Source organism: Sprattus sprattus (assembly GCF_963457725.1).
Source record: "Sprattus sprattus genome assembly, chromosome: 6".
Taxonomy (NCBI): domain Eukaryota; kingdom Metazoa; phylum Chordata; class Actinopteri; order Clupeiformes; family Clupeidae; genus Sprattus; species Sprattus sprattus.
The window spans coordinates 7,712,978-7,727,275 of record NC_137925.1 but is presented as its reverse complement, the minus strand read 5'-3'; the positions used below and the strand labels follow the sequence as shown (position 1 = coordinate 7,727,275).

Here is a 14,298-nt window from a genome sequence, read left to right as displayed (position 1 = left end):
ATACTGGAACCACCACCACCTAGATCTCACACACACTCGTCTTCTCCTCTACTGGAAACACCACCTAGATCTCACACACACACACTCGTCTCTTCTCTACTGGAAACACCACCTAGATCTCACACACACACACACACACACACACTCGTCTCTTCTCTACTGGAAACACCACCTAGATCACACACACACACTCGTCTTCTCCTCTACTGGAAACACCACCTAGATCTCACACACACACACACACACACACACACACACTCGTCTCTTCTCTACTGGAAACACCACCTAGATCTCACACACACAGACACACACACACACACACACACTCGTCTCTTCTCTACTAAGAACATCAGGTCTGTCTGCAACATGGGCTTTATCTTAATATTACTCATATCAAAAATTACTATGATTCTCAATGTACCTATACAAAAAACCAATGACAGCATTGTTTAATATTTCCATTCATTTGTACAATGACAGATTCAGTACGTGGGACAGTGATTCTAAACATGGACAAGCCTCAACGCAAGGCCTCGAAGCTCAAAAGGTGATTGGCTAACGGATGTATGCAAATGCTTTCACACTTATCACATGCTTTGGCAGCAGCTCTCGTGGATACCTGCGCCACTGCCATTTTTTAAATCATACACACACACGCACGCACGCAAGCACGCACACACAATCCTGATGAGGTGAATTCAGGTGTGTGTGTGTATATGTCAGTGAGTCATTACGTTGGTCAACATTCAGTGTGTTCATTGGAGATGATGTAAATACTACTGCCTCATCTGCCCTCTAAAACGTCCGGCAGCACGACGGCGTGGTACCGCGGCCTCCCCTTTAAAGGCGGCCATGTTTGTCTGAGCCACTGGTGTCTCTGGTTTCATGTGTTTCTTTTTTTTCATCTAGAACACCAATAAAAAAATAATAATAATAATAATAAAAAAGAAAAACAACTACCATGACAAAAAAAACGTAATAAAACAATGAGGATTAAAATGTGCTCTTTCTTGCATCTTTCCGATTTTTTGTAAATCTCTACATAATCAGAACTACACAGACAACTCTTTACACATCTCCAGTCCCCCCCCCACCCCACACACACACTCTCACACACACACACACACATTCTATATCTCTCTCTCTCTCTCTCTCTCTCTCTCTCATTTAGGAGTAGGAGAGGTGTGAGCCATTGGAGATGTGTGACGTGACCGACGTGCTGCGGCTCAGGACTCCGTCACCGGCCCCGGCCGAGGCCCCCCCACCGGAGGCCGTCCTGCGCAGGGGCTGGGGGCTGTTCCTCAGGGCCATCAGGCTGGGCCCTCGCACCACCAGCCCGCCGCCACCACCACCACCCCCCCCACCCCCGCCCCCGTAGCCGCCCCCGCCGGACGAGCCCGAGGGCTGGGTCATGGAGGGGGGTGCGGGCGGAGGGGGGGGCAGCAGGGCCAGGGACTGGGAGGAGGAGCGGGAGGGCAGGTGGTGGGGGAAGGCGGAGGGGTGGTGCGGGTGGTGCTGGCTGGAGCCCGGCCACTCGCGCTCACGCTCCCGCTCTCGCTCCCTCTCCCGCTCGCGGTCGCGCTCGCGGTACAGCTGCGGCGTGCTCTGGTGGTGGTAGTGTTGCGGCAGCTGGTGACGGTGGTGGTGGTGCGACGACGAAGACGAGGAGGACGAGGAGGAGGAGCGTGAGGACGGGTGCGGAGGCGGGGCCAGACCCAGGCCTCCCCCGCTGCCGTCCCCGCCGCGGCCGCCGTGCGAGGAGGAGGAGGACGAGGCCGAGGACTCGGCGCGGCTGGGCCCGCGGCGCGAGTGGGGCTGTGGAACGCCCCCGCCGTGGCTCCAGTGGCCCGAGGGGCGTGGAGGCTGGCCCCCGGACGGGTAGCCCTGCTTGGGGTAGGCCTCCGACGGGATGCCGGTCAGGGCCAGGCTGCTGAAGCCCAGACGCAGGCTCTCCGAGTCGAAGGCCTCGATCTCACCGGCCTGGCGCTCCAGCAGAGAGCGGATCCGCTCCGAACGCTCGTTTTGGAGGGACAACATCTCCTCCTCAATCTGCAGAGACAGAAGGATGGAGTAGAGAGAGGATAGAGAGAAGGGGGGGGATCAGAAGGGGAGAGCGGAAAGGAGAAAAGAAAAAAGGGTTACAGTAACGGAATTAGGGAGAAAACGGCATATGAAGAAACAACAGCAGAAGTGCAAAACTTTCCACTAACACACACACTCTCTTACCAGCTGCTCCAGGTCTTTTGGCTCTTTCTTTCTCACACACAGGCACACACACAGTGACACAGTGACACAGTGACACAGTGACACAGTGACACACGGACACACGGACACACGGACACACACACACACACACACCCCCCCCCTTACCCTCTGCTCCAGCAGTGCCCTGCGGATAGACACCCTCTGCTCCAGGTCTTTTGGCTTTCACACACACACACACACACACACACACACACACACCGACCCACCCACCCCCCCTTACCCTCTGCTCCAGCAGTGCCCTGCGGATAGACACCCTCTGCTCCAGGTCTTTTGGCTTTCACACACACACACACACACACACACACACCGACCCACCCACCCCCCCTTACCCTCTGCTCCAGCAGTGCCCTGCGGATAGACACCCTCTGCTCCAGGTCTTTTGGCTTTCACACACACACACACACACACACACACACACCGACCCACCCACCCCCCCTTACCCTCTGCTCCAGCAGTGCCCTGCGGATAGACACCCTCTGCTCCAGGTCTTTTGGCTTTCACACACACACACACACACACACACACACACACACCGACCCACCCACCCCCCCTTACCCTCTGCTCCAGCAGTGCCCTGCGGATAGACACCCTCTGCTCCAGGTCTTTTGGCTTTCACACACACACACACACACACACACACACCGACCCACCCACCCCCCCTTACCCTCTGCTCCAGCAGTGCCCTGCGGATAGACACCCTCTGCTCCAGGTCTTTTGGCTTTCACACACACACACACACACACACACACACACCGACCCACCCACCCCCCCTTACCCTCTGCTCCAGCAGTGCCCTGCGGATAGACACCCTCTGCTCCAGGTCTTTTGGCTTTCACACACACACACACACACACACACACACACACACACCGACCCACCCACCCCCCCTTACCCTCTGCTCCAGCAGTGCCCTGCGGATAGACACCCTCTGCTCCAGGTCTTTTGGCTTTCACACACACACACACACACACACACACACACACCGACCCACCCACCCCCCCTTACCCTCTGCTCCAGCAGTGCCCTGCGGATAGAAACCCTCTGCTCGAGGTCCTTGAGCTCCCTCTCGTGCTGGGTGTCGGTGTGGATCTTGATCTTGCTCTGGTAGGCGTTCAGCAGCTCCAGCTCTTGCTGCAGCTGCATACGCAGCACCTGATACTCCGCCTCCTGAGTCTCGTCCAATCGCAGCTGCAGCGAGAGGTCAAAAGGTCAACACGGGAGACAAGGCCCAAGGCAGACCTACTAGCCTACGGGGCAAGAGGGGCATTCTGGGATAGTGGAGAACAGGTGAAGGCAGGCAGGCAGGCAGGGTGTGAGTGTGTGTGTATGTGTGTGTGTGTGTGTGTGTGTGTGTGTGAGAGAGAAAGTTGCCATGGCAGCACTAATATCCTACTAGTTAGTGCAGTCTTTCAGTGTTTGGACCAAAGGAGATGAATACAAAACACAGCTCTTTACTGTTGACTCAACAGCTTTAAATGAATCCTGATCAGTAATTCACTAATCAGTATTTTGTTCCTTCACACATCTAGTCTAAATCCAGACCCACGGATATGATCTTACCGTCGGAAACGCTGACAGACTGCCCTGCATGTTTGATAACTGATGTCTACTCACTGCAAACTATATTCTATCCATGCTTGCTCACCACGATGTACATATCGCACCACAGACAGACATCCACCGTGATATGGGCTACACATCCCATTCCCGTGGTTACGGACGTACACGCATCTCATCTAGACGTCTGTCGTGGCCGGATATATGGGCCATTCTACCGAATTGGTGCAAAGTCAGGTCGGAAATATTTGGATTTTTTTTATGTTTTATTCCCAAAACTTTGTCCGTATGTATATTGTACCATATCTAAAGTACACATATCTAGCAAAAGAACAGTCAATTTTTATATTGTATTTTCAGAATGTGTTGGAACGTTTTTCCTCTTCCAAAAATTGTCACTACCGAAACATCACATTTACTATAGTAAAAAAGTATTATTATTGACCTGTTCAGATTGTGTTTTCTTCCCTTCTCTGAAGGGTATTTTTACAAATATTTCTTGAAGGTTTTTACAATGAAATCCATAAAAATGAATTATTTACCAAATTTTCAAGTTCAATTTATAGAATTCATCAAAATCTAAGTGCAATATTTCTTTGTAAAATGCAAAATACTGATCATATTGATTCCAGAGTTCTTGATTGATGACATTGAACATACATTAATCCAATCAGTATCATAACATTTTAGTTGATTACTCAATATACTTAATTTTTTACAAAACATCCTGTTTTTCGGTAGTGCTGCACTGTTTCGGTAGTGACATCCAGTGTTTCGGTAGTGACTGCACTGTTGGATGGATGTTCATTTCTCTCCCAAAATCTTCCAAAAGGTGCTCTGGGCCGCTCTTTAGTCCACACAACACATTTATTTAAAAATTATGGGATTTAACTACTTACCATTTCATTTTGTCACTACCGAAATCATCAGGTCACTACCATATGTTTCGGTAGTGACTGTTTCGGTAGTGACAATTCTAGCTAACTTTAAGCATAAATAAAGAATTCTAGCAAGCACACGGCTTGCAAACACATCTTTGAAAAGGTGAACACACATACAAACATAAGATTTTCCATGAAACCCCAAAAGGTTTACTTAATTGAAGAAAACATGCGTTTCGGTAGTGACAATTCTTAAGGTTACACGTCGATTTTCAGACTTTGGAACACATTTATATAAAAACTATGGGATTTAGCTACTTACTTTTCAACCATGAGGGACAGAGATGCAGTGTCACTGCATGGTCAAAAATGCAGAGTTGTGGCTAAAACACAGGCTCAGCCAATGGACTAAAACTCTTGTGTTTCGGTAGTGACATGAAAACTAGGGACATGATTTTTTGAGTATAGTAAATTGATTTAAAAATTAAACCCACAATAAATCTAAATATTCCAAGTTCTGTTTCAACCCAATCATAAAGATCTTTGAAATTAAATCATTGAAAAAAATCTAAAAAAATTGAAAAGTGTTATTTAAAGGCATTGAAATTTAGATGTCAGGGTTGGGGACAGCTACTTCCCAATAGAAAGTACCCTATAAATGATGATTTTGTATATATTTAGCTTATCACTATGTCATGTAATGCATTGGGTTTATATAGACCATAACATTTTCTAATTAAATATCTATGCCTAAATACCTAATTGTTTTGTAAATAGTTTTTATTGTTCAGGGACTGCATATTACACGAATTCGGTAGAATGGCCCATATACATCAGGAGAGAAGGATGGGGTAAAGGGGAAGGGCGGGGGGAGGGTTAACGGGGGGGGTGGTGGTTTGGGCGTGAGGGGGCGGGGCGTAACCTGTGATTGACATGTCCTTGCCTTACTCACAGCCTGCGTGGAGAGCATGTCGTTGATGGAGTGGTCGTACTGCTCGGCCAGGATGGCCAGCTTGCGCGTCTGCTCGTCCTTGAGGCGCTTGAGCACCCCCTTGTGTTCACTCTTGGGAGTGGACTCCAGCAGGTGGTTCCGCAGGGCCTTGTACTGCCGCGTCTGGATCTTACACGTCTCCTGGAACTGGCGCTTGATCTGCATCTCCTTAGCCTGGGGGGGAGAGATGGGTGAGGGGGGAGGAGAGACGGGTGGGGGGAGGAAGAGACGGGTGGGGGGGAGATGGAGAGAGAGACGGGTGGGGGGGGTGAGAGAGACGGGTGGGGGGAGGAAGAGACGGAGAGAGAGACGGGTGGGGGGGAGCAAAGAGAGGAAGAGAGACGGTTGGGGGAGAGAGAGAGATGGAGAGACAGATAGAGATGGGAAGAAAAAGAAGGAGAGAGATGGAGAAAGACGGACACAAGGATGAAGACAGAGAAGGGAAGAGACGTGAAGCACAAGACGACGACAGATGGCCACGTGGTGAGAGTAATGGAAACACACACAGAAACACACCACACACACACACACACACACACACACAGAAACACACAGAGGAAGGAGGTCAGAATCAGAGACAGCAGCTACTGATACAGGAAGAGGTGTGTGTGTGTGTGTGTGTGTGTTAGAGACATTATGCATTCATATTCCTACAGAGCGGCAGATGACACACTTGCAGGATCACCACATTGAAAGTTTCGATTGGTTCAGTGACAACTCTGAAAGGAGGGCATGACACACACACACACACACACACACAAGCAGACACACACACACACACACACACACACACACAGAGAAACAGGCCAGCTTGGTTTGATGTGCTGCGTGAAGCCACCGCCTGTGGGTTCACTCCAGAGCCACCTCCCAGGCAAGCAGAGGAGAGCAGAAGAGGCGGACGTCACAGCATCAGCTACTCACCTGAGCATCCCCACTCCACACACGTAGAGGTCAGAGGGCAGAGGGCAGAGGTCATTCAACTCAAACATGTGGACCTTTCACATGCCTCAGGTGGTTCTTCCTCTCGCTGACAGCAGATGTGCTTTCTCTGGCTCAGGTGTAAACATCTCTAGGGTGACCTATCTTACTATGAGGGCAGACCAGGCCCGCGTTCAGCATTAGGGGTGGGTTACCCACAGGGGGAGCTATGGCTGGATTGGCTGCATGGCCGCCTGACTGTGGTTTCAGCCGCCCCAACATCAACATCAACAACATCATCCGTCTCCTTCCTAAGACTGATCAGATCAGTACCACTGGTGTGTTTCTAGCCTATGGGCTTGTGTACAGAACTCTGTGTATATGATGAAGGGGGGGGGAACTTAACATGAAAATGATGATGAAGAAATCAAGACAAAGAACTGAAATTAAAACATAAAGCACAAATGGTCAAACGAAAAAGAAATTTATTTCAGGAGTGGAGAAAATGTCAAAGTATGACAAAATATATATTGCATATTCCCACCTGCACACTCTCATGGAAATCTCCAATTGGTCTGCATGCACACACACACACACACACACGCACACACGCACACGCACGCACGCACACACACACACACATTTTCAATGAGTATGAAATGTAGACAAGATGGCTGCTATGGGGGTCTGGCGCAACATTGACATATACTGCGAATATGAAAACGTCCATTAAAAAATCAATGCCACATACAGCGTGATACAAATAGAACACAACTTTTGTAAACAAAAAACAAAAAAAACTAAAATCGGTCAACATAACAAACATTAACGACAACAAACTTTTTGTTCCATTCAGAGGGGGACGAGAGGGGGGTAGCGTTTAGAGGACATAACCGGACCAAAGGTAGAGGAACATGGTCCGGGTAGAAGGCCTTCAGCTCTCCTTTACGTGCTTATAGACGCCCTTAAGTGCATCTCAACAGCGCGCGCTCTCACACACACACGCACACACACACACACGCACACACACACACTCTCTCTCTCTCTCGATAGAGATGGACCTCATTACTTTTTTAACATTATGGGGGCATTTGTTGAAATATTTAGACATGTTGGGTAACAGTAGATATTCTGCACAACTGGAATATAAATTCCCCACACACACACACACACACACACACACACACACACACACACACACACATTTCCTAAATGTTTCTCATCATGGCTTCAGTGTTCAATCAGACCAAGACTCGTTTCTGCAACAAACAAAAACAAACTCTTAACTCTTTGGTCATCGTGTATGCTCTTCTTCCAACATTAAATCTGAAGCAGAGCGGTACACTTCCAGACCTCTTCATTTGTGCTCGGTACATTCTGCGACGCAACCATCTTTGGTTATAGCTGGGCCTCACTCTCTCTTTAGACACCCAAGGCTTCCCTAATGTGATTTTCATTATGGCTTCAAAAAGAGTGCTCACTACACTGAACCACTCCACACACAGTGAAAACAGCATAGGCTAGGCTAGGTTAGCACCCCAACAACCTCCTACTGGTCCATGGAGAGACTCCACAAACAGTGATAGTATAGGCTAGGCTAGGCTAGGCTAGCTTCCAAACAACCTCCTATTGGTCCTCTGAGTGACTCCAAACACATTCCTAATAGCATAGGCTAAGCTAGGCTAGCTCAGCTCCCCATCACCCTCCTGCTGGCCCATTGGACGGACTCAACACACATGGGCTTTTAGCACACAGACTAACTGTGTGTCCTCATGTATGCGAATAACATAAATAATAAAAGTGTTTACATGGTAAATATTTAATAATTAAGTTATTGCTAGGAAGCAATAACATATATGTATCAGTCTATGAAGAATCTAATATGTGATAACCTTTATCTCAAGTAGCTCCTAGTTTTCCTGTCTCTATCCCATTTTCTTTTTTTAAACTACATCATATCTCATATACTACGCTGTGGTTTACAAGAAAATATATTGAAAACAAAAAAAACAAATGCAAACCTGCATTTCGAATCTCTCTAAGAACCGGACCTTGAACCATAAATCAGAAAGGCCTGTCTGAACGCATATTCTGGTTCAGCTGAAGTCCGCTTTGGCTCAGCCTTTAAAGGGCAGGTCCTTGCTAGAACATTTTAGAACTTGTTCCTTGACCTGTACTCAAAAATGCACAAATATTTCATGATTCTAAGAACACTTGCGGGTCCTGCTTTGGTTGAATCCCACAGTAGACCAATATAAGCTAAAGAAAGGAACAGAGAGAACACAGTAGAACACAGAACTATTTAAATGCTGCACGGTTCTTCCTCTTTTCCAGTTCAGACTAACTGTCTCCTCACTAATACTAAATAAGGCTAGGATCCCCTTCACCTGGTCCATATCAAGTCAGATTGTACATGGTTGGGAACTGTTGAAGGTTCCACAGAGCCAAGCTATTGCACTGAGGTTCTTTGTAGTGTATCTGGCTCGAGCGATTAGCTTTGGCCATAGTGCTGGTTTCACAGTGGGAGCTGTGCTCAAAAGCTCTGGAGGGGGTCTAGTCACATGATGTCATGTTCACAAGTGGCCATTTTGAAATTGGTACTGCACTCGGCTAACAGTGCTAAGCTAACTTCATATGCTTGAAATTGTAAGACTTCCATAAATGTTAATATAAACACACACACACACACACACACACACATCATACTCAACAACATTGCACAAACATGGTCTCAACAATAACCATATGACATTCTCTTACCATATAAGAAAAAAATGAAACACTTGTAAAAACAACAATGAAATGAGAAACTTTTACAAAAAGCAAGATACTGAATGACACTGAACCTCTAAACAGAGGATGAAGGTGACAATGACGGGATGGTGACATGATGTTGACAAACATCCCAACACACACACACACACACACACATCGTAAGGAAGTGACCCCTGCCACCAGGACGCCATGCATTTGGAAGGGGTGGGGGGGCTGTGACGGGACCCAAGGAGTGTGTGAGGGAGGAACACACACACATACATACACACCCTGCTCATTACACACTGGTGACTGGTTACATTAATCAGTCATGGATGGATGAAACATACAAACACACTCAAACGCATAAACTTGCCACATTCTGGACCTCTTAGACTTTCATCCCTGTTTCCTATGATCAGACTCCCCCCTTCTTTACTTTTTCTTTCCTTTCTTTTCTCTCCCTCCCTCACTCTCTCTCTCTCTCTCTCTATCTGTCTCTCTCTATCTCCAAGGCACCACCTTCCCTCTCATGATCCTCCCTGATGCGGTTCTCCTGAGCCCGCTCTCCCACCTGCCCTCCTCCCTGTATAGGCGCTCCCCGTCTTCTCTCTTCCGCCTCTGCCTCTCCCTCCTCTGCCTCTCCCTCTGCCTGCGCTCTCGCTCCGGGAGAGGCAGTAGCCGCGGCAGCCGGCTGGGCCTCTCGGTGCGGATGAGTCCGAGGGCGCGGAGCCTCCTGAGGTGGGTTGGGGGGAGCTCCTTCAGCACGCGACTGGCCATGCCCAGCACCCAGGCGTTGGCCAGGTCGGCGAGGACCCCCAGAGGCCGTCTGAGGAAGCGCCTGAGCCAGAGGCGGCCGGAGGCCAGCAGGGCGGCGTGGCGGCTGACGGTGGGAGGGCGCAGGTGGGGGGGAAGGCTGGAGACGGCCACGGGGATGCGTGATTGGAGGACGCCCCAGTTTCGCCCGGCTTTGGGGAACATGTGGTAGAGGTTGCGCTCGGTCACGCCGCCCAGCAGCGACTGGCACACGGCGAAGAGCGGGCGCGGCAGGCGGAAGAGGAAGAGCATCCAGCGGCGGCGCAGCCTCTGGGGGGCGCCGGTGAGCAGGCGGCGGGCCGGGCGCACCACCAGCACCAGCAGCAGGTAGAGGGAGAGGAAGAGCCAGGGCGAGCTGAGGAAGAAGCCTGACACCAGGGCCATGGGCACGTAATAGAGGCCCAGGCTTACGGACAGGCCCAGGCTGAACAGGCCCGAGCCCCAGAGAGTCAGGGAGAGGAAGGAGGAGAAGGAGAGGGAGCAGACGGAGAGGAGGAGCAGGTAGGAGAAGAAGAGGGCAAGGAAGGCCAGCTCGGCGGAGAGGAGGAGGGAAGCGAGGGAGGGGAGGGGAGGAGAGCGGCGCACGGAGAGGAGGAGGATGGAGAGAGAGAGAAGAGTGAGGACGGAGGGATGGGCGGCAGCGGAGAAGGAGAGGAAGAGGGTGATGGCGTGAGAGAGGAGGGAGGGCAGGGAGGAGTGTGAGGGAGGAGGCGCGGGGGGAGTGGGGAGGGGCGGGGGCTCGTGCTCCTCCAGCGTGTCGGGGAAGTAGAACTCGGACAGCTCGTCTGCTTCCCGCGCTCGCTGCCGTTGCCGCGGGTGACGCTCAACCGAATGGGAGGAGGCCAGCTCTGACGGACAGCCATCGGCCACACCCCTATCGTCCTCATCTTCAGTTTCAGTCTCTGTCTCATCATCATCATCTTCATCATCATCCTCTTCCTCCCAACGGTCCCCCTCTACCTGTCTCTGATCAACCTCTTTCCCCTCCTCTGTCTGTTCTCTATGCATCTCTCTCTCCTCTTTCTTCTCTTCTCTCTTCTCCTCATCATCATCATCACATTCTTCTTCCAGGACTTCCTCATTGTCCTCTACTCTCTTTCTCTCTCCCTCCTCCTGTCTTTGGTCTTTGATGGCCCCCTCTCCCATCTCCACCCCTTCTTGCTCCTCATCCCTCGTTCCCCTCTCCTCCTCAACCTCTTTCTCCTGCCCCTCATCCTCCCCTCCCTCTTCTTCCCTCGTCTCTCTCCCTCCCTCGTCCTGTTCCTCGCCACACACCTCCCTCTCCTCCTCCTCCTCCGTCCCGTCCCCCCCCCCAGGCGCCCCCCCCGTGCCCCCCCCCTCACTCACTCTCAGGCTCTTGGGCTGCTGGCGGACCTCCACGGCGTGTTTCTGCCGCAGCTCCTGCTCGCGGCGCTTGTTGTACTCCATCTGGTTGGTGAGCTCGCTCTGGTGCTGCGCGCGGATCAGCTCGGCACGCGTGCGCTGCAGCGCCCCCAGCTGGCGGAACTCCATCTCCTGCGTTGACTCGTGGTGGCGCAGCAACATGGCACACTCCAGGTCCTTCAGCGTCTGCTTCTTGTTCAGATCCTACAGGATGGAGGAGGGGGGGGGGGGGAGAGAGATAGAGGGAGAAAGAAAGAAAGAAAGAGAGAGAGAGAGAGAGAGAGGGAGAGGGAGAATCAGGGAGAGAGAGAAAGATTAAATTAGATGAGGAAAGAAATGACAGAAAGAGAGGAGTAGAGTGGAAAAGGGGGTGAGAGAGAGGCACAAAAAGGGAGAGGGAGAAGAATATGAAAGGAGGGAGAGAGAGAGGGCGAAGGAGAGAAGGGTAGAGAGAGAATAGAATAGATGGATAGAGGTAAAGATGGAAGGAGGGAGGAACAGAAAGTATTAAGTGGTGAGCTTCTAACGTGTGTGTACCTCTCTTAATTGGTCCTGCTCCAGGATGTGTGTGTGTGTGTGTGTTTACAAGTATGAATTTTGGCTTCAAACCACTACAAAAAGATGATAATACAAATAAAACAATATATGTGCCGCTTTCCCTTTGGCAGTGATGCTCTGGTTGTGTGTTGGTTGGCAGTGATGCTTTTAAACACAGACATATAAATGTTTAGTCTAAACGTCAAGCTTCAGCGAGTTTCAATCTCCAAAACAGCAAACACCTTTAGTATGAAATGTTGCTAAGTTTATTTCCCACGTGTTGCAGTCCTGAAATAAGGACGTCACATTCGCACATGAAGAAGAAGAATCTTCTAGTAAAGCTTCAGTGCACCATTACTCAGTATATGTCATCCAACCGCAATTATCTCCTCACCTGAATATGACACACTCTCATAGTGAAATAGGATTGACCAGCACTTGTGTGTGTGTGTGTGTGTGTGTGTGTGTGTGTGTGTGTGTGTACCTCTCGGAGTAGGTCCTGCTCCAGGTTGTGTCTAGTCAGCAGCATCTTCCTCTTGTACTGGCGGGACTGCAGCTCATAGTACTGTCGCTGTCGCCGTAGCAACCCTGCCTCCTCCTCGGCCTGGATCTGCTGCATACATTCTTTCTGCTGGACCAGCCACTCCTGCTTCTCCCGCTTGGGCGTGGACTGGTTCTCATTCAGCTCCTGCACACAGGGGAAGGGTTTCAGTGCAGCACCACACAATTACATACACAGGGGAAGGGTTTCAGCGCAACACCTGACAATTACATACACAGGGGAAGGGTTTCAGCGCAACACCTGCCAATTACATACACAGGGGAAGGGTTTCAGTGCAACACACCTGACTGTCGTGGGAGCTGCTCCTTGCACTGTTGATAAAATGTGTGTGCGTATGTGTGTGTGTGTGTGTGTGGGTGTGTGTGTACACTTCTTTGAGCTGCGCCATGCACTGTCGGTGACTGTGTGTCTGTCTAATTGAGCTGCTCTTTGCATCGGTACTGGCATTTCTGTGTGTGTGTGTGTGTGTGTGTGTGTGTGTGTGTGTGTCTCTTTGTGCTGCTCCTTGCACTGTCTATACTGGTGATTTATGTGTGTGTGGTATGTGTGTGTGTGTGTGTGTGCGTGTGTGTGCGTGTGTGTGTGTACCACCTTGAGCTGTTCCTTGTGCTGTCTATACTGGTGATTCTATGTTGTGTGTGCGTGTGTGTGTACCTCTTTGAGTTGCTCCTTGCGCTGTCTGTACTGGTGATTCTATGTTGTGTGTGTGTGTGTGTGTGTGTGTGTGTGTGTGTGTACCTCTTTGAGTTGCTCCTTGCGCTGTCTGTACTGGCGTTTCTGAGAGTCCAGCAGGCCGGTGAGCTCCTTCTTCTGCTGGCCCAGAATGTGCTGCTGGAACTTCTTCTCCTCCGTCAACACCGCCTTAGTCTGGGAGGGCGAGAGATATCACCTCAGTTCATCCCTCTTGCCTTCTCACCTGTTTCCCTCTCTCTCTTTACACCTCTTCCCTTCTCACCCGTCTCTTTCTCTACACTTCTTTTCTCCTCACCTTCTCCAGTAGAGCCTGATATTGCTCTGGACTCTCTCTCTCTCCTTTCTCTCTCTCCCACTCATCCCCCCTTCTCACCTCCTACTCCAGTAGAGCCTGATATTGCTCTGGACTGTCTCTCTCTCCTTTCTCTCTCTCCCACTCATCCCCCCTTCTCACCTCCTACTCCAGTAGAGCCTGATATTGCTCTGGACTGTCTCTATCTCTCCTTTCTCTCTCTCCCACTCATCCCCCCTTCTCACCTCCTACTCCAGTAGAGCCTGATATTGCTCTGGACTGTCTCTATCTCTCCTTTCTCTCTCTCCCACTCATCCCCCCTTCTCACCTCCTACTCCAGTAGAGCCTGATATTGCTCTGGACTGTCTCTATCTCTCCTTTCTCTCTCTCCCACTCATCCCCCCCTTCTCACCTCCTTCTCCAGTATGGATGACATTGTTTCTTGTTGCTCCAGGCTATCCCCTTCTTCTCATCCATCTCTGTCATATATTTATATATACTCTCACACACACACACACACACACACACACACACACACACACACACACACACACCTCTCTCTCTCTCTCTCTCTCTCCCTTTCTCTCTCTCTCCCTTTCTCCCTCTCTCCCTTTCTCCCTCCCTCTCTCCCTCTCTCCCTTTCTCTCTC

General features: G+C 50.3%; 1 protein-coding gene across 2 annotated transcripts in view; it reads right to left on the bottom strand.

The window, feature by feature from the left end:
* Positions 1-1,167: 1,167 nt before the first annotated feature.
* The window catches only part of taok2b (TAO kinase 2b), a gene marked incomplete at its 3' end in the record, with an annotated part of 25,390 nt that continues 12,259 nt past the window's right edge, over positions 1,168-14,298 (bottom strand). Inside the window, exons 14-19 of one of the 2 annotated variants that reach the window (XM_080840130.1) lie at positions 13,403-13,531; positions 12,587-12,790; positions 11,530-11,769; positions 5,656-5,868; positions 3,271-3,453; positions 1,168-2,049 (exon numbers count right to left, since the gene is read on the bottom strand). In XM_080840130.1, coding sequence (XP_080696256.1) covers positions 1,168-2,049; positions 3,271-3,453; positions 5,656-5,868; positions 11,530-11,769; positions 12,587-12,790; positions 13,403-13,531 — 1,851 coding nt within the window. Of the gene's footprint in view, positions 2,050-3,270; positions 3,454-5,655; positions 5,869-9,838; positions 11,770-12,586; positions 12,791-13,402; positions 13,532-14,298 lie in introns of those variants that run through there. The other variant, XM_080840129.1, reaches the window with a different exon arrangement.